The 18,980-nt window shown below is 52.5% G+C and overlaps 1 protein-coding gene across 1 annotated transcript in view; it reads left to right on the forward strand.

Moving 5' to 3' along the window:
* Positions 1 to 18,391: 18,391 nt before the first annotated feature.
* The window catches only part of LOC137326085 (serine/threonine-protein kinase PAK 4-like), a 68,829-nt gene continuing 68,240 nt past the window's right edge, over positions 18,392 to 18,980 (forward strand). The window contains exon 1 of the mRNA XM_067990963.1: positions 18,392 to 18,736. Within this exon, the coding sequence (XP_067847064.1) occupies positions 18,530 to 18,736 (207 nt within the window). The 5' untranslated portion in view covers positions 18,392 to 18,529. The remainder of the gene's footprint in view (positions 18,737 to 18,980) is intronic.

The following is an 18,980-nucleotide window of genomic DNA, read 5'->3' on the forward strand; positions in this document are numbered from 1 at the left end:
ACACTGGGCCCCTTTGATGATTCTGTACTTTCACACTGGGCCCCTTTGATGATTCTGTACTTTCACACTGGGCCCCTTTGATGATTCTGTACTTTCACACTGGGCCCTTTTGATGATTCTGTACATTCACACTGGGCCCCTTTGATGATTCTGTACATTCACACTGGGCCCTTTTGATGATTCTGTACATTCACACTGGGCCCTTTTGATGATTCTGTACTTTCACACTGGGCCCTTTTGATGATTCTGTACTTTCACACTGGGCCCTTTGATGATTCTGTACTTTCACACTGGGCCTTTTGATGATTCTGTACTTTCACACTGGGCCCTTTGATGATTCTGTACTTTCACACTGGGCCCTTTGATGATTCTGTACTTTCACACTGGGCCCTTTGATGATTCTGTACTTTCACACTGGGCCCTTTGATGATTCTGTACTTTCACACTGGGCCCCTTTGATGATTCTGTACTTTCACACTGGGCCCTTTTGATGATTCTGTACTTTCACACTTGGCCCCTTTGATGATTCTGTACTTTCACACTGGGCCCTTTGATGATTCTGTACTTTCACACTGGGCCCCTTTGATGATTCTGTACTTTCACACTGGGCCCTTTTGATGATTCTGTACATTCACACTGGGCCCTTTGATGATTCTGTACATTCACACTGGGCCCCTTTTTGATGATTCTGTACTTTCACACTGGGCCCTTTTGATGATTCTGTACATTCACACTGGGCCCCTTTGATGATTCTGTACTTTCACACTGGGCCCTTTGATGATTCTGTACTTTCACACTGGGCCCTTTTGATGATTCTGTACATTCACACTGGGCCCTTTGATGATTCTGTACTTTCACACTGGGCCCTTTTGATGTCTGTACATTCACACTGGGCCCTTTTGATGTGTTTCTACACTCACACTGGGCCCTTTTGATGATTCTGTACTTTCACACTGGGCCCTTTTGATGTCTGTACATTCACACTGGGCCCTTTTGATGATTCTGTACTTTCACACTGGGCCCCTTTGATGTTTCTGTACTTTCACACTGGGCCCTTTTGATGTCTGTACATTCACACTGGGCCCTTTTGATGATTCTGTACTTTCACACTGGGCCCTTTGATGATTCTGTACTTTCACACTGGGCCCTTTTGATGTCTGTACATTCACACTGGGCCCCTTTGATGATTCTGTACTTTCACACTGGGCCCCTTTGATGATTCTGTACTTTCACACTGGGCCCCTTTGATGATTCTGTACTTTCACACTGGGCCCCTTTGATGATTCTGTACTTTCACACTGGGCCCTTTGATGATTCTGTACATTCACACTGGGCCCTTTGATGATTCTGTACTTTCACACTGGGCCCTTTTGATGATTCTGTACTTTCACACTGGGCCCCTTTGATGATTCTGTACATTCACACTGGGCCCCTTTGATGTGTTTCTACACTCACACTGGCCAGTTTTGATGGGGCCGATTTTCGGATGGCTGAGTGGATGCTGGGGGTGGGGGCCTCCTAAAATGGTGGAATTCAGGAGCACATTGGGAGCCCGGCTCTGACGTGCTGACGTCTGGGTTCCCCAGTGACACGTTCGGGCGCGCGCAGCTCCCGAGTGCGGGAATCCCACCGGTAATTCAAGCCGGCGGGCTGCTGCTCTAGATAGTTAGTTAGATAGTTGAGGTACTTGACAGACCTCATTGAGTGGAGATTTTGGCAGGGGTGCGATTTTGAAGGATCCTCAGCGTGTTTCCCGTGCTGTGGGAAACACTCCCTGTTGCAATAGACGTGTTTCAGCCAGTGGCCAGTGGGAGATGCACAGGATTATTTGACAGGTGGGGAGAAAACCTCATTTATTGCAGCAGGGAACTCTGTCACTTCAGACAAAGTTTTGACTGCAACACCTTTGTCTTTCCACTCAAAATTATTAATTTCTACCCTAACCTCTGCTGTGCAAACACATTTACCTACTTTGTGGACCGCCTCAAACTCACATCGTCAGGATGGGGGGGCACCATGGCTGCATTCATCACTTCACCTGAGGACAAGCAACATCACCAGCCTCGCCAGGCACAGCTTCCACCTCCGCCACGTGGAGCTCCACAACACAGTGCTGCACCACAGGCACCTGCACAAAGTAGTCGTGCAACTACACATACACCCACTGTAGGGTGACCCAAATGTGGATGTTCATGGCGAACCTCAGGAAAGCCAAGAATGGCCAAGACGTGGCAGTAGTGGTGACAATAATAATATTTAATGTGCCATTAACAAAAATCAAACATAAATAAAAAACATGACAAACTGTCAAACACCTGTGTGCATCCCCTTTGTGCTCACAAAGCCTTTGCTGTACGTTTACGAGTACTCCTACATGGTGCTTCCCCTGGGCCTATGCCCTCTGGGTTTCGGTGCCCGTGAGGGCCCCTCCAAAGACTGCTCCACCTGCACCTGTGCAGGGGCGGACTCGGCCACCTGGAGAGGAGGCATCATTGAGGGTACTGGTTGAGGGGGGCAACGGGTGAGACGTGGGAGCGCTTTGAGTGGCGTCCCCACTTCCATGTCCCCTTTCACCATCATCCCTCTCCTGGACCAGGCCCACATCTCTCATACCACCCTGCTGGACGACAGTTTGGAGGACATGTGTGAAGCCTTGGAAGGCCAGTGCCAGAGTATCTTCCTGCCTGTTTAAGGTGGCAGAAAGTTGCTCACCCTGCGTCCAAAGGGCCGTTGTCAGGGCCTCAATTGAATCATTGTTGAGCCGTGCTTGAAGCTCCATGGAGGCTAGCCTTCCCTCTATCGCAGACATTCCCACACTTACCCACGACACTATCTCAGAGATGCCCTCACATCCCTGTGACACTATCTCAGAGATGCCCTCACGTCCCTGTGACACTATCTCAGAGATGCCCTCACGTCCCTGTGACACTATCTCAGAGATGCCCTCACGTCCCTGTGACACTATCTCAGAGATGCCCTCACGTCCCTGCGACACTATCTCAGAGATGCCCTCACTTCCCTGTGACACTATCTCAGAGATGCCCTCACGTCCCTGTGACACTATCTCAGAGATGCCCTCACGTCCCTGCGACACTATCTCAGAGATGCCCTCACGTCCCTGTGACACTATCTCAGAGATGCCCTCACGTCCCTGTGACACTATCTCAGAGATGCCCTCACGTCCCTGCGACACTATCTCAGAGATGCCCTCACGTCCCTGCGACACTATCTCAGAGATGCCCTCACGTCCCTGCGACACTATCTCAGAGATGCCCTCACGTCCCTGTGACAGTATCTCAGAGATTCCCTCCCTTACCTGTGCCACCATTCCACTCATGCAGGAGTTGGACTCCTCCATCCTCTGCGCGATTGTGGAGAGTGCGCGTGGCACCTGTTCCAGCACCTCGCAAATGTGCTGCTGCCCCTCGATCATTCTCCTTTTCATGGCAGGCCCCCAGGGTTCAGCATCTGTGTCCAGCTGAGCAGAGCCTGGAGAGCAGGGCTCCCACCGACGTGGACTCTCCACAGCTGCCCCTGCCACCAGTGTCTGCTCGTGCTTATGTGTGTGGTGACTAACCATGTGCGACCCCAGCTAACTGAGGATGGAGACCCACAGAGGTGTGTGTATCTGCACTGGTGGATGGCTCACTCAGATGTGACGGTGCCTCCCCAGAGGCCGGCAGGTCTTCTGAGGAATCGCCCTCTGCCGTCACGGCGGTCGCTGAAGGCCCTGTAAGAGAACAGAAGGCAATATTAAGCATGGTGACAGATGTTAAGGTGCTGAAGCTGGCAAGGCATGTTAACATCATTTGCTAATGTGAGTGCTGAATGTTAAAGTTCTGTCACCAGCCGTTTGTCGGGTGGCAGTCTCGGCGTCCCCGATGGACAGGCACTCGAGGGTGCGGCTCAGTTCCAGAGCCTCCCTCCGGTCTTCACCCTCTCCCATGCATTCTGGACTCTCTTCTCCTATAAGGGGAGAAAGTAGAGAGGCGTGAGTGAGGGATGGTGACGTGGCCAACCGCTGAATACATTGGGTTGGGTGATGCTGACCGTGAAAGAGATGCATCAGAGGGTGAGTATGAGATAGAGCCATGAGATTGTATGAGGATTGGGTTGAGTGGCAGTGGTGGGATGAGTACTGGGGAGGTGAGTAAGTGCAGGTAAGTTGAGGATGAGGTTTGAGTGGGTGTGAGGAGTGAGGTGATAGAGTAGTGTTGGCAGTGCAGAAGGAGTTGTGGGGTGGGGGCGGTGATGTGGAAGACTGAGTGTAGGAGAATGAGTAAGTGTACTCACTTTGACTGACCTAGTTAGGTCACTGAAGCACTTCATGCACTGGATCCATGTGCGGGAGACATTGTTGCTGTTGCTGGTGACCTCCTCTGCCACCTCGAGCCAGGCCTTCTTGGTGGGTAGAAAATATCCCTCCTCCTCACCCCATCCAGTAGGACCTGGAGTGAGGCATCAGTAAATCTGGGAGCAGCCTTTCCCCTGGGCTGCTCCATTCTATAATTTTGGTTCTTTGATCAGGAGCAGCATTGGAGGACTGCCCTGTTAAATAGAGTTCCTCCAGCTGAGAGCCTGTGATGCGGGTGCGCAGTCCGCCCGCTGCGCAGGTTGATGATGGGAAACCCGGCAGCCACGGTAAGTGCCTTCAATTTACCCGCGATCGCGTGGGGAACAGATGGATTTTACTGGGCAGGTTACCTATGCGCCCAGTCAGACCCCCCCCCCCCCGCTGCCATCCCGCCTCTCTGGTAATATCGGGGCCGATGTGTCTCTACATTCACACTGGGCCCCACTGATGTGTCTACATTCACACTGGGCCCCACTGATGTGTCTACATTCACACTGGGCCCCACTGATGTGTCTGTACATTCACACTGGGCCCCACTGATGTGTCTGTACATTCACACTGGGCCCCACTGATGTGTCTACATTCACACTGGGCCCCACTGATGTGTCTGTACATTCACACTGGGCCCCACTGATGTGTCTGTACATTCACACTGGGCCCCACTGATGTGTCTACATTCACACTGGGCCCCACTGATGTGTCTACATTCACACTGGGCCCCACTGATGTGTCTACATTCACACTGGGCCCCACTGATGTGTCTACATTCACACTGGGCCCCACTGATGTGTCTACATTCACACTGGGCCCCACTGATGTGTCTACATTCACACTGGGCCCCACTGATGTATCTACATTCACACTGGGCCCCACTGATGTATCTACATTCACACTGGGCCCCACTGATGTATCTACATTCACACTGGGCCCCACTGATGTGTCTACATTCACACTGGGCCCCACTGATGTGTCTGTACATTCACACTGGGCCCCACTGATGTGTCTGTACATTCACACTGGGCCCCACTGATGTGTCTACATTCACACTGGGCCCCACTGATGTGTCTGTACATTCACACTGGGCCCCACTGATGTGTCTGTACATTCACACTGGGCCCCACTGATGTGTCTACATTCACACTGGGCCCCACTGATGTGTCTACATTCACACTGGGCCCCACTGATGTGTCTGTACATTCACACTGGGCCCCACTGATGTGTCTACATTCACACTGGGCCCCACTGATGTGTCTGTACATTCACACTGGGCCCCACTGATGTGTCTGTACATTCACACTGGGCCCCACTGATGTGTCTACATTCACACTGGGCCCCACTGATGTGTCTACATTCACACTGGGCCCCACTGATGTGTCTGTACATTCACACTGGGCCCCACTGATGTGTCTGTACATTCACACTGGGCCCCACTGATGTGTCTGTACATTCACACTGGGCCCCACTGATGTGTCTACATTCACACTGGGCCCCACTGATGTGTCTACATTCACACTGGGCCCCACTGATGTGTCTGTACATTCACACTGGGCCCCACTGATGTGTCTACATTCACACTGGGCCCCACTGATGTGTCTACATTCACACTGGGCCCCACTGATGTGTCTACATTCACACTGGGCCCCATTGATGTGTCTGTACATTCACACTGGGCCCCACTGATGTGTCTGTACATTCACACTGGGCCCCACTGATGTGTCTACATTCACACTGGGCCCCACTGATGTGTCTGTACATTCACACTGGGCCCCACTGATGTGTCTACATTCACACTGGGCCCCACTGATGTGTCTACATTCACACTGGGCCCCACTGATGTGTCTACATTCACACTGGGCCCCACTGATGTGTCTGTACATTCACACTGGGCCCCACTGATGTGTCTACATTCACACTGGGCCCCACTGATGTGTCTGTACATTCACACTGGGCCCCACTGATGTGTCTACATTCACACTGGGCCCCACTGATGTGTCTGTACATTCACACTGGGCCCCACTGATGTGTCTGTACATTCACACTGGGCCCCACTGATGTGTCTGTACATTCACACTGGGCCCCACTGATGTGTCTACATTCACACTGGGCCCCACTGATGTGTCTACATTCACACTGGGCCCCACTGATGTGTCTACATTCACACTGGGCCCCACTGATGTGTCTACATTCACACTGGGCCCCACTGATGTGTCTGTACATTCACACTGGGCCCCACTGATGTGTCTACATTCACACTGGGCCCCACTGATGTGTCTACATTCACACTGGGCCCCACTGATGTGTCTGTACATTCACACTGGGCCCCACTGATGTGTCTACATTCACACTGGGCCCCACTGATGTGTCTGTACATTCACACTGGGCCCCACTGATGTGTCTACATCCACACTGGGCCCCACTGATGTGTCTACATTCACACTGGGCCCCACTGATGTGTCTACATTCACACTGGGCCCCACTGATGTGTCTACATTCACACTGGGCCCCACTGATGTGTCTACATTCACACTGGGCCCCACTGATGTGTCTACATTCACACTGGGCCCCACTGATGTGTCTGTACATTCACACTGGGCCCCACTGATGTGTCTACATTCACACTGGGCCCCACTGATGTGTCTGTACATTCACACTGGGCCCCACTGATGTGTCTACATTCACACTGGGCCCCACTGATGTGTCTACATTCACACTGGGCCCCACTGATGTGTCTGTACATTCACACTGGGCCCCACTGATGTGTCTACATTCACACTGGGCCCCACTGATGTGTCTACATTCACACTGGGCCCCACTGATGTGTCTACATTCACACTGGGCCCCACTGATGTGTCTGTACATTCACACTGGGCCCCACTGATGTGTCTGTACATTCACACTGGGCCCCACTGATGTGTCTACATTCACACTGGGCCCCACTGATGTGTCTACATTCACACTGGGCCCCACTGATGTGTCTACATTCACACTGGGCCCCACTGATGTGTCTGTACATTCACACTGGGCCCCACTGATGTGTCTACATTCACACTGGGACCATTTTAAGCTCTGTACATTCATACTGGGCCCCTTTGATATGTCATTTACATTCATACTGGGCCCCTTTGATATGTCATTTACATTCATACTGGGCCCCTTTGATGTGTCTGTACATTCAACTGCATTGCCCTCACCTACCCTCTCTGTCACCTCATCAAAAAAACTCTATTAGGTTAGTTAAACATGATTTGCCTTTAACAAATCCATGCTGGCTTTCCCTAATCAATCCACACTTGTCCAAGTGACTGATAATTCTATCCTGGATTTTCGTTTCATTAGCGCTTTGATCTGTCTGTATATTCACACTGGGCCCCTTTGATCTGTCTGTATATTCACACTGGTCCCCTTTGATCTGTCTGTATATTCACACTGGGCCCCTTTGATCTGTCTGTATATTCACACTGGTCCCCTTTGATCTGTCTGTATATTCACACTGGTCCCCTTTGATGTGTCTGTATATTCACACTGGTCCCCTTTGATGTGTCTGTATATTCACACTGGTCCCCTTTGATGTGTCTGTACATTCACACTGGTCCCCTTTGATGTGTCTGTATATTCACACTGGTCCCCTTTGATGTGTCTGTACATTCACACTGGTCCCCTTTGATGTGTCTGTATATTCACACTGGTCCCCTTTGATGTGTCTGTACATTCACACTGGTCCCCTTTGATGTGTCTGTATATTCACACTGGTCCCCTTTGATCTGTCTGTATATTCACACTGGTCCCCTTTGATGTGTCTGTATATTCACACTGGTTCCCTTTGATCTGTCTGTATATTCACACTGGTCCCCTTTGATGTGTCTGTATATTCACACTGGGCCCCTTTGATCTGTCTGTATATTCACACTGGTCCCCTTAGATCTGTCTGTATATTCACACTGGTCCCCTTTGATGTGTCTGTATATTCACACTGGGCCCCTTTGATGTGTCTGTATATTCACACTGGTCCCCTTTGATGTGTCTGTATATTCACACTGGTCCCCTTTGATGTGTCTGTATATTCACACTGGTCCCCTTTGATGTGTCTGTACATTCACACTGGTCCCCTTTGATGTGTCTGTATATTCACACTGGTCCCCTTTGATGTGTCTGTACATTCACACTGGTCCCCTTTGATGTGTCTGTATATTCACACTGGTCCCCTTTGATGTGTCTGTACATTCACACTGGTCCCCTTTGATGTGTCTGTATATTCACACTGGTCCCCTTTGATCTGTCTGTATATTCACACTGGTCCCCTTTGATGTGTCTGTATATTCACACTGGTTCCCTTTGATCTGTCTGTATATTCACACTGGTCCCCTTTGATGTGTCTGTATATTCACACTGGGCCCCTTTGATCTGTCTGTATATTCACACTGGTCCCCTTAGATCTGTCTGTATATTCACACTGGTCCCCTTTGATGTGTCTGTATATTCACACTGGGCCCCTTTGATGTGTCTGTATATTCACACTGGTTCCCTTTGATCTGTCTGTATATTCACACTGGTCCCCTTTGATGTGTCTGTATATTCACACTGGTCCCCTTTGATCTGTCTGTATATTCACACTGGTCCCCTTTGATGTGTCTGTATATTCACACTGGGCCCCTTTGATGTGTCTGTATATTCACACTGGGCCCCTTTGATGTGTCTGTATATTCACACTGGTTCCCTTTGATCTGTCTGTATATTCACACTGGTCCCCTTTGATGTGTCTGTATATTCACACTGGGCCCCTTTGATGTGTCTGTATATTCACACTGGTTCCCTTTGATCTGTCTGTATATTCACACTGGTCCCCTTTGATGTGTCTGTATATTCACACTGGTCCCCTTTGATCTGTCTGTATATTCACACTGGTCCCCTTTGATGTGTCTGTATATTCACACTGGTCCCCTTTGATGTGTCTGTATATTCACACTGGTCCCCTTTGATGTGTCTGTATATTCACACTGGTCCCCTTTGATCTGTCTGTATATTCACACTGGTCCCCTTTGATGTGTCTGTATATTCACACTGGTCCCCTTTGATGTGTCTGTATATTCACACTGGTCCCCTTTGATCTGTCTGTATATTCACACTGGTCCCCTTTGATCTGTCTGTATATTCACACTGGTCCCCTTTGATGTGTCTGTATATTCACACTGGTCCCCTTTGATGTGTCTGTATATTCACACTGGTCCCCTTTGATGTGTCACAAAAACATTTGCGTTGTCAGCTGGAAGGCAGTAGTAGGTTAACATAAAAATGAATCAGAATCAAATGGTTGGCTGAACGCAGGAGACATTTACGATTCTCTCCCCTTCTCTCCAGCCTTTTGTTCCAGGCTAATACCTTGCCTGTGTCACCATTTGTTTCCCTGTGCATTCCGATCTGGGCATGTTACATCTCAGCTGGGAGGTGGTGAGGGGCAGAGGGAACAGCAATGAATGGGACATTCCGCTGTCTATGTGTATATCCCGCCCTACTGATTAACTCAGTATCCTCACACTCCAGCTTTATAATACGGCCCATACCTCTCCCAGCCCACTCCAGCATGAAGCCAAGTGCTGCTTTGATTGCTTGTTGCTGGGGATACTACAGTTGGCCTCAGTGCCTGCTGCAACGTATGAGTGTGCACACATTGATCAAGGACGGGATTGGCTCCAGGTGTGATGCCCTCCCTGGGTGAATGTCCTGGCTACACGGCCTCGAGAATGAAGAACGGCCTTGGATGTCCTGTAGTGTACCAAGGGGTGAATTGGTGCCCGGAGAATGAAGAGGCAATGGGATGGAGTGGAGGGGAAAGACTCTGTCCAACTCATTGCCCCACTGCTGCAGCTGACTCACTGTTTAAGGAAACATATTTTAAGAAAAGTCAGCAGAAAGGTCGTGTGAGGGAGTGGGAACAGAAAGAAAGGCAGTGAGAGGGACCTGTGCTGAGATTACCTCTTCAGGGGGGTTTCTTGTGGGTATCCAACGGAAGGAGCAGAGAAACCTCTGCCGATTGGTTCAGCAGTTGCTGAGGATTCGCACCTGAAAGGAAGATCATATGTTTGAGTGTTTGAACAAGCAGCAGCTTGCTGTGAGTCAGAGCCTGTGAGCAGGGATCGCCACGCACTCCCAGAGCAGCCTCCCATAGCCAGGTGTCGGGCGGTAAGTAAACTTACTCTCCTTTCAACAGACACACTGAAAAGCGAATGTTTGAGGTGGATGGATGAGTGGGGCGGTGTGTTGGTGATTGACGTTACAGGCCAGCTACACGAGGTATCTGTGCTAGCAGATTTTGGGAGTTTGACAAAGAGCTTGGATTATCGCAGCAACATCGAGTCAGTGTGAGTAGACGGCGGGTTGTAGGAGGGAGCAATCCTCTGTGTGTAACTGCTCACCTCGTGGTGTTACATCACACGGAACTGCAGCGTCAGTCTCTGGGGATGGGAGGAGAGGGGGGTGTCACTGCATCTCCAGCCAGTGACCCCTTCCATTATATTCAGCAATCAGGGTATGGGGAGGGGAGTGATTTCCAAATCATTTTCTGGGAGTATTTACAGGGGGTCCCTTGGATTGTTTCAGTAATGACAGTGGGTCCCTGGAAGTGTGTCAGTATTACAGGGGGACCCTGGGCGTATGTAAGTATTTACAGGGGGTCCCCGAGGAGTGTGTCAGTATTTACAGGGGGTCCCCGAGGAGTGTGTCAGTATTTACAGGGGGTCCCCGAGGAGTGTGTCAGTATTTACAGGGGGTCCCCGAGGAGTGTGTCAGTATTTACAGGGGGACCCTGGGAGTGTGTCAGTATTTACAGGGGGTCCCTGGGAGCGTGTCAGTATTTACAGGGGGTCCCCGAGGAGTGTGTCAGTATTTACAGGGGGACCCTGGGAGTGTGTCAGTATTTACAGGGGGTCCCTGGGAGCGTGTCAGTATTTACAGGGGGTCCCTGACAGTGTGTCAGTATTTACAGGGGGTCCCCGGGAGTGTGTCAGTATTTACAGGGGGTCCCCGGGAGTGTGTCAGTATTTACAGGGGCTCCCCAGGAGTGTGTCAGTATTTACAGGGGCTCCCCAGGAGTGTGTCAGTATTTAGAGGTTCCCCGAGGAGTGTGTCAGTATTGACAGAGGGTCCCTGGGGGGGTGTCAGTATCTACAGGGGGTCCCCAGGATTGTGTCAGTATTTACAGGGGGTCCCTGGGAGTGTGTCAGTATTTACAGGGGGTCCCCGGGGGGTGTGTCAGTATTTACAGGGGGTCCCTTGGGGTGTGTCAGTATTTACAGGGGGTCCCCAGGATTGTGTCAGAATTTACAGGGGGTTCCCAGGGGGTGTGTCAGTATTTACAGGGGGTCCCCAGGAGTGAGTCAGTATTTACAGGAGGTCCCTGGGAGTGTGTCAGTATTTACAGGGGGTCCCCGGGAGTGAGTCAGTATTTACAGGGGGTCCCCAGGATTGTGTCAGTATTTACAGGGGGTCCCCGGGAGTGTGTCAGTATTTACAGGGGGTCCCTGGGAGTGTGTCAGTATTTACAGGGGGTCCCCAGGAGTGAGTCAGTATTTACAGGGGGTCCCCAGGATTGTGTCAGTATTTACAGGGGGTCCCCGGGAGTGTGTCAGTATTTACAGGGGGTCCCTGGGAGTGTGTCAGTATTTACAGGGGGTCCCTTGGGGTGTGTCAGTATTTACAGGGGGTCCCTTGGGGTGTGTCAGTATTTACAGGGGGTCCCCGGGAGTGTGTCAGTATTTACAGGGGGTCCCTGGGAGTGTGTCAGTATTTACAGGGGGTCCCCAGGAGTGAGTCAGTATTTACAGGGGGTCCATGGGAGTGTGTCAGTATTTACAGGGGGTCCCTGGGGGTGTGTCAGTATTTACAGGGGGTCCCCAGGAGTGAGTCAGTATTTACAGGGGGTCCCTGGGAGTGTGTCAGTATTTACAGGGGGTCCCTTGGGGTGTGTCAGAATTTACAGGGGGTCCCTTGGGGTGTGTCAGTATTTACAGGGGGTCCCTGGGGGTGTGTCAGTATTTACAGGGGGTCCCTGGGGGTGTGTCAGTATTTACAGGGGGTCCCCAGGATTGTGTCAGTATTTACAGGGGGTCCCCGAGGAGTGTGTCAGAATTTACAGGGGGTCCCCGGGGAGTGTGTCAGTATTTACAGGGGGTCCCTTGGTGTGTGTCAGTATTTACAGGAGGTCCCCGGGAGTGTGTCAGTATTTACAGGGGGTCCCTGGGAGTGTGTCAGTATTTACAGGGGGTCCCTGGGGGTGTGTCATTATTTACAGGGGGTTCCTGGGAGCGTGTCAGTATTTACAGGGGGTCCCTGGGGGGGTGTCAGTATTTACAGGGGGTCCCTTGGGGTGTGTCAGTATTTACAGGGGCTCCTCAGGAGCGTGTCAGTATTTGCAGGGGCTCCCCAGGAGTGTGTCAGTATTTACAGGGGCTCCCCAGGAGTGTGTCAGTATTTACAGGGGCTCCCCAGGAGTGTGTCAGTATTTACAGGAGGTCCCCGGGAGTGTGTCAGTATTTACAGGGGGTCCCCGGGAGTGTGTCAGTATTTACAGGGGGTCCCCGGGAGTGTGTCAGTATTTACAGGGGGTCCCCGGGAGTGTGTCAGTATTTACAGGGGGTCCCTGGGAGTGTGTCAGTATTTACAGGGGGTCCCCAGGAGTGTGTCAGTATTTACAGGGGGTCCCTTGGGGTGTGTCAGTATTTACAGGGGGTCCCTGGGGGTGTGTCATTATTTACAGGGGGTCCCTGGGAGCGTGTCAGTATTTACAGGGGGTCCCTTGGGGTGTGTCATTATTTACAGGGGGTCCCTTGGGGGGTGTCAGTATTTACAGGGGGTCCCTGGGGGGTGTCAGTATTTACAGGGGGTCCCTTGGGGGGTGTCAGTATTTACAGGGGGTCCCTGGGGGGTGTCAGTATTTACAGGGGGTCCCCAGGATTGTGTCAGTATTTACAGGGGGTCCCCGGGGAGTGTCAGTATTTACAGGGGGTCCCTGGGGGTGTGTCAGTATTTACAGGGGGTCCCTTGGGGTGTGTCAGTATTTACAGGGGGTCCCTGGGAGCGTGTCAGTATTTACAGGGGGTCCCCGAGGAGTGTCAGTATTTACAGGGGGTCCCCGAGGAGTGTCAGTATTTACAGGGGCTCCCCAGGAGTGTGTCAGTATTTACAGGGGCTCCCCAGGAGTGTGTCAGTATTTACAGGGGCTCCCCAGGAGTGTGTCAGTATTTACAGGGGCTCCCCAGGAGTGTGTCAGTATTTACAGGAGGTCCCTGGGAGTGTGTCAGTATTTACAGGGACTCCCCGGGAGTGTGTCAGTATTTACAGGGGGTCCCCGGGGGTGTGTCATTATTTACAGGGGGTCCCCGAGGAGTGTGTCAGTATTTACAGGGGGTCCCTGGGGGGTGTCAGTATTTACAGGAGGTCCCTGGGAGTGTGTCAGTATTTACAGGGACTCCGCGGGAGTGTGTCAGTATTTACAGGGGGTCCCCGGGGGTGTGTCATTATTTACAGGGGGTCCCCGAGGAGTGTGTCAGTATTTACAGGGGGTCCCTGGGGGGGTGTCAGTATTTACAGGGGGTCCCTGGGAGTGTGTCAGTATTTACAGGGGGTCCCCGGGAGTGTGTCAGTATTTACAGTGGGTCCCTTGGGGTGTGTCAGTATTTACAGTGGGTCCCTTGGGGTGTGTCAGTATTTACAGGGGGTCCCTTGGGGTGTGTCAGTATTTACAGTGGGTCCCTTGGGGTGTGTCAGTATTTACAGGGGGTCCCTGGGAATGTGTCAGTATTTACAAGGGGTCCCTGGGAGTGTGTCAGTATTTACAGGAGGTCCCTGGGAGTGTGTCAGTATGTACAGGGGGTCCCTGGGGAGTGTCAGTATTTACAGGGGGTCCCCGAGGAGTGTGTCAGTATTTACAGTGGGTCCCTTGGGGTGTGTCAGTATTTACAGGGGGTCCCCGGGGAGTGTCAGTATTTACAGGGGGTCCCCGAGGAGTGTGTCAGTATTTACAGGGGCTTCCCAGGAGTGTGTCAGTATTTACAGGGGGTCCCCAGGAGTGTGTCAGTATTTACAGGAGGTCCCTGGGAGTGTGTCAGTATTTACAGGGACTCCCCGGGAGTATGTCAGTATTTACAGGGGGTCCCCGGGGGTGTGTCATTATTTACAGGGGGTCCCCGAGGAGTGTGTCAGTATTTACAGGGGGTCCCTGGGAGTGTGTCAGTATTTACAGGGACTCCCCGGGAGTGTGTCAGTGTTTACAGGGGGTCCCTGGGTGTGTGTCAGTATTTACAGGGGGTCCCCAGGATTGTGTCAGTATTTACAGGGGGTCCCCGACAAGTGTGTCAGAATTCACAGAGGGTTCCCGGGGGGGTGTGTCAGTATTTACAGGGGGTCCCTTGGGGGTGTGTCAGTATTTACAGGGGGTCCCCGAGGAGTGTGTCAGAATTTACAGGGAGTTCCCGGGGGGTGTGTCAGTATTTACAGGGGGTCCCCGAGGAGTGTGTCAGTATTTACAGGGGGTCCCTTGGGGGTGTGTCAGTATTTACAGGGGGTCCCTGGGAGTGTGTCAGTATTTACAGGGGGTCACTGGGAGTGTGTCAGTATTTACAGGGGATCCCTGGGAGTGTGTCAATATTTACAGGGGGTCTCTGCGAGTGTGTCAATAATTACAGGGGGTCCCTGGGAGTGTGTCAATATTTACAGGGAGTCCCTGGGAGTGTGTCAGTATTTACAGGGAGTCCCTGGGAGTGTGTCAATATTTACAGGGGGTCCCTGGGAGTGTGTCAATATTTACAGGGGGTCCCTGGGAGTGTGTCAGTATTTCCCGGGGGTCCCTGGGAGTGTGTCAATATTTACAGGGGGTCCCTGGGAGTGTGTCAGTATTTACAGGGGGTGCCCGAGGAGTGTGTCAGTATTTACAGGGGGTCCCCGGGAGTGTGTCAGTATTTACAGGGGGTCCCCGGGAGTGTGTCAGTATTTACAGGGGGTCCCTGGGAGTGTGTCAGTATTTACAGGGGGTCCCTGGGAGTGTGTCAGTATTTACAGGGGTCCCTGGGAGTATGTCAATATTTACAGGGGGTCCCTGGGAGTGTGTCAATATTTACAGGGGGTCCCTGGGAGTGTGTCAGTATTTCCCGGGGGTCCCTGGGAGTGTGTCAATATTTACAGGGGGTCCCTGGGAGTGTGTCAATATTTACAGGGGGTCCCTGGGAGTGTGTCAATATTTCCCGGGGGTCCCTGGGAGTGTGTCAATATTTACAGGGGGTCCCTGGGAGTGTGTCAATATTTACAGGGGGTCCCTGGGAGTGTGTCAATATTTACAGGGGGTTCCTGGGAGTGTGTCAGTATTTACAGGGGGTTCCTGGGTGTGTGTCAGTATTTACAGGGGTCCCTTGGAGTATTTAAGTATTTACAGGGTGTCCCCAGGGAGTGTGTCAGCACTTACATGGGGTCCCGGGAGTGTGACAATATCTTCAGAGGGTCCCCGGGAGTGTCAGTATTTCCAGGGGGACCCGAGAGTGTGTCAATATTTACAGGGGGTCCTCTGCGATTGTGTCAGTATTTACAGGGTATTCCCGGGGAATGTGCCATAATTTATGGGGGGGTCCCTGGGAGTGTGTCAGTATTTACAGGGGCTCCCTGGGAGTGTGTCAGTATTTACAGGGGGTCCCTGGGAGTGTGTCAGTATTTACAGGGTGTCTCTGGGAGTGTGTCGGTATTTACAGGGGGTCCCCGGGAGTGTGTCAGTATTTACAGGGGGTCCCCGGGAGTGAGTCAGTATTTACAGGGGGTCCCTGGGAATGTGTCAGTATTTACAGGGGGTCCCTGGGGGTGTGTCACTATTTACAGGGGGTCCCTGAGAGTGAGTCAGTATTTACAGGGGGTCCCTGGGGGTGTGTCACTATTTACAGGGGGTCCCTGAGAGTGAGTCAGTATTTACAGGGGGTCCTCCGGGAGTGTGTCAATATTTCCAGGGGCACCCGTGAGTGTGTCAGTATTTACAGGGTATCCCCGGGGAGTGTGTCATAATTTATGGTGGGGGGGGCGTCATTGGGAGTGTGTCGGTATTTCCAGGGGGTCCCTGGGAGTGTGTCAATAATTACAGGGGGCTCTCTGGGAGTGTCAATAATTACAGGGGGGTCTCGGGGTGTGTGTCGGTATTTACAGGGGGTCCCTGGGTGTGTGTCACTAATTACTGGGGGTCCCTGGGAGTGTGTCAGTATTTCCCGGGGGTCCCTGGGAGTGTGTCAGTATTTACCGGGGGTCCCTGGGAGTGTGTCAGTATTTACCGGGGGTCCCTGGGAGTGTGTCAGTATTTACAGGGGGTCCCTGGGAGTGTGTCAGTATTTACAGGGGGTCCCTGGGAGTGTGTCAGTATTTACCGGGGGTCCCTGGGAGTGTGTCAGTATTTACAGGGGGTCCCTGGGAGTGTGTCAGTATTTACCGGGGGTCCCTGGGAGTGTGTCAGTATTTACAGGGGGTCCCTGGGAGTGTGTCAGTATTTACAGGGGGTGCCCAGGTGTGTGGTGTGAATACTGAATCTCTCGTAGAAAACTCCAGTAAATACTGACATAATTAGGGGAAGGATCGAGGGCCACAGTCTGGAGGGAAGGCGTCTGGAGCAGAGATTGCGACTCGAGGATGTAGACTGCACTTCTTAGACACCCACCCGACCTCTGGATCCTCTTGCTCTGTATGGAGCCTGCATGTAGCCTTTCCCAGGTGTACCAGTGGAGGGTGTGCGAGCTGTACTCTCTCAGCAGTGCCCAGCCTGCCTGCACAGGACGAGAAATGTGGCTAGTGTGAATCACTTGTGAGCCCTTGTCTGAAGTGCGTGGGGAAGGGTGGTGAGAGGTGTATGAGCCAGCACGAATAGGTGTGAGGGAATTCCTGGCCTGGTGTGGCCCCTCCCCTGCTGGTGTGGCCCCTCCCCTTGCCAACATGGCCCCTCCCCTTGCCAACATGGCCCCTCCCCTTGCCAACATGGCCCCTCCCCTGCCGGTGTGGCCCCTCCCCTTGCCACCATGGCCCCTCCCCTTGCCACCATGGCCCCTCCCACATTCTAGCTGTGTGCCTGGCGATGGAACGGCTCTGACTGTAGTGGGGCTGTGTGTCCCGCCAGACTTTCTGCCCCTCTCAGTGGTGGGTCTGAGCACCTGAAGACATCCTGGCAGCGGTTAGCACAGTGACCATTGACCTCACATGATGGAACCATAAGCTCCTGTCCATTTTCCAGCGAACATTTGACCATGGAGTGCATCGTAGTCGAGCCTAATCCTGCCTTCGCCCGACGCACCCCGGGGTTGAATATCGTCCTGCGTCATACATGACCTGTGCACAGCTGAAGGTTCGCTGGCCTCTGGAGGCCAGTTCCTCAATTGGGAGTGCCGTCCAGCTGAGACCCCCAGGGACAGTGCCCCACATGGGGGGGTCCCGTCCAGCTGAGACCCCCAGGGACAGTGCCCCACATTGGGGGGTCCCGTCCAGCTGAGACCCCCAGGGACAGTGCCCCACATGGGGGGTCCCATCCAGCTGAGACCCCCAGGGACAGCGCCCCACATGGGGGTCCCGTCCAGCTGAACGTTATTCCCAGGAGCAGAGGTGGCAGTGTTAACCCAGCACAAAACCAATGGGAGAAACCGCTTCAGCTGAGAGCTGGAGAACAGGTTTATCTGACCAGGCAGTTCCAGGTTAAGTTCCAAACACAAGGCACCTGATGATAACTAGGGGAGGCTTTGCATAGTTGTCAGCCACATTTGTTACACATGACGCTTGTTTGCAGTCTGAGTGAAAGAAAGGGAACTTGTCTTGTCCGCTGGGCTGGTGTTTAATTATTAAAGAATGACCGTGCAAGTCCAGAGTCTGAGTCGTTGACCCAGCCTGGAGACTAGCCCAGCTTCAGTTCAGTTCAGTGCTCAGCCCCCGTACTGACAGTGGGACAGTTTATACTTTAAACACCATCCTTTGTAACTCAGCTCCAGCAGGTTTCTACGAGGCGTGGCTGCACACCTTTGTTTTCCATCCAACAGGCAGCCCAAGGAATGTGAGCATCTGAAAATGCAGCTGGCACGTCCCCCAGCTCCAGCTTGTCCCGTCCTCTGAGCACGCGGCTAACCTCCGTCTCTTCTCGTTGCAGATTCATTCCCTGAAACTCTCCTTCACCGGCTCGATATGTTGAAGAGGAGGAAAGCCCACCGTCTGGAGATTTCAGCTCCTCTCAACTTCCAGCACAGGGTCCACATCTCCTTCGACCCGCAGAGTCAGAAATTCATTGGCCTCCCCCAGCAGTGGCAGGGGCTGGTGGCAGACTGCGTGAAACGGCCAAAACCCTTGGTAGATCCGTCCAGGGTTACACCTGTGGAGCTCACACCACTAAAGGTAAGGGTCAGTGGGCACTGAGGGTGAGGGGTCTAACAGGGTCATCACTTAAGGTAAAGGTCAGTGGGTACTGAGGGAGAGGTTCAGTGGGTGCTATGGGTGAGGGGGCTCTATCCAGGGACATCACCAAAGGTAAGTATCAGCAGGGCACTGAGGGTGAGGGTGGTCTATCCAGGGATCACCACTTATGGTAAGGGTCAGTGGGCACTGAGGGTGAGGGGGTCTAACAGGATCACCGCTTATG

This window comes from Heptranchias perlo, chromosome 10 (genome assembly GCF_035084215.1).
Source record: "Heptranchias perlo isolate sHepPer1 chromosome 10, sHepPer1.hap1, whole genome shotgun sequence".
NCBI classification, from domain to species: domain Eukaryota; kingdom Metazoa; phylum Chordata; class Chondrichthyes; order Hexanchiformes; family Hexanchidae; genus Heptranchias; species Heptranchias perlo.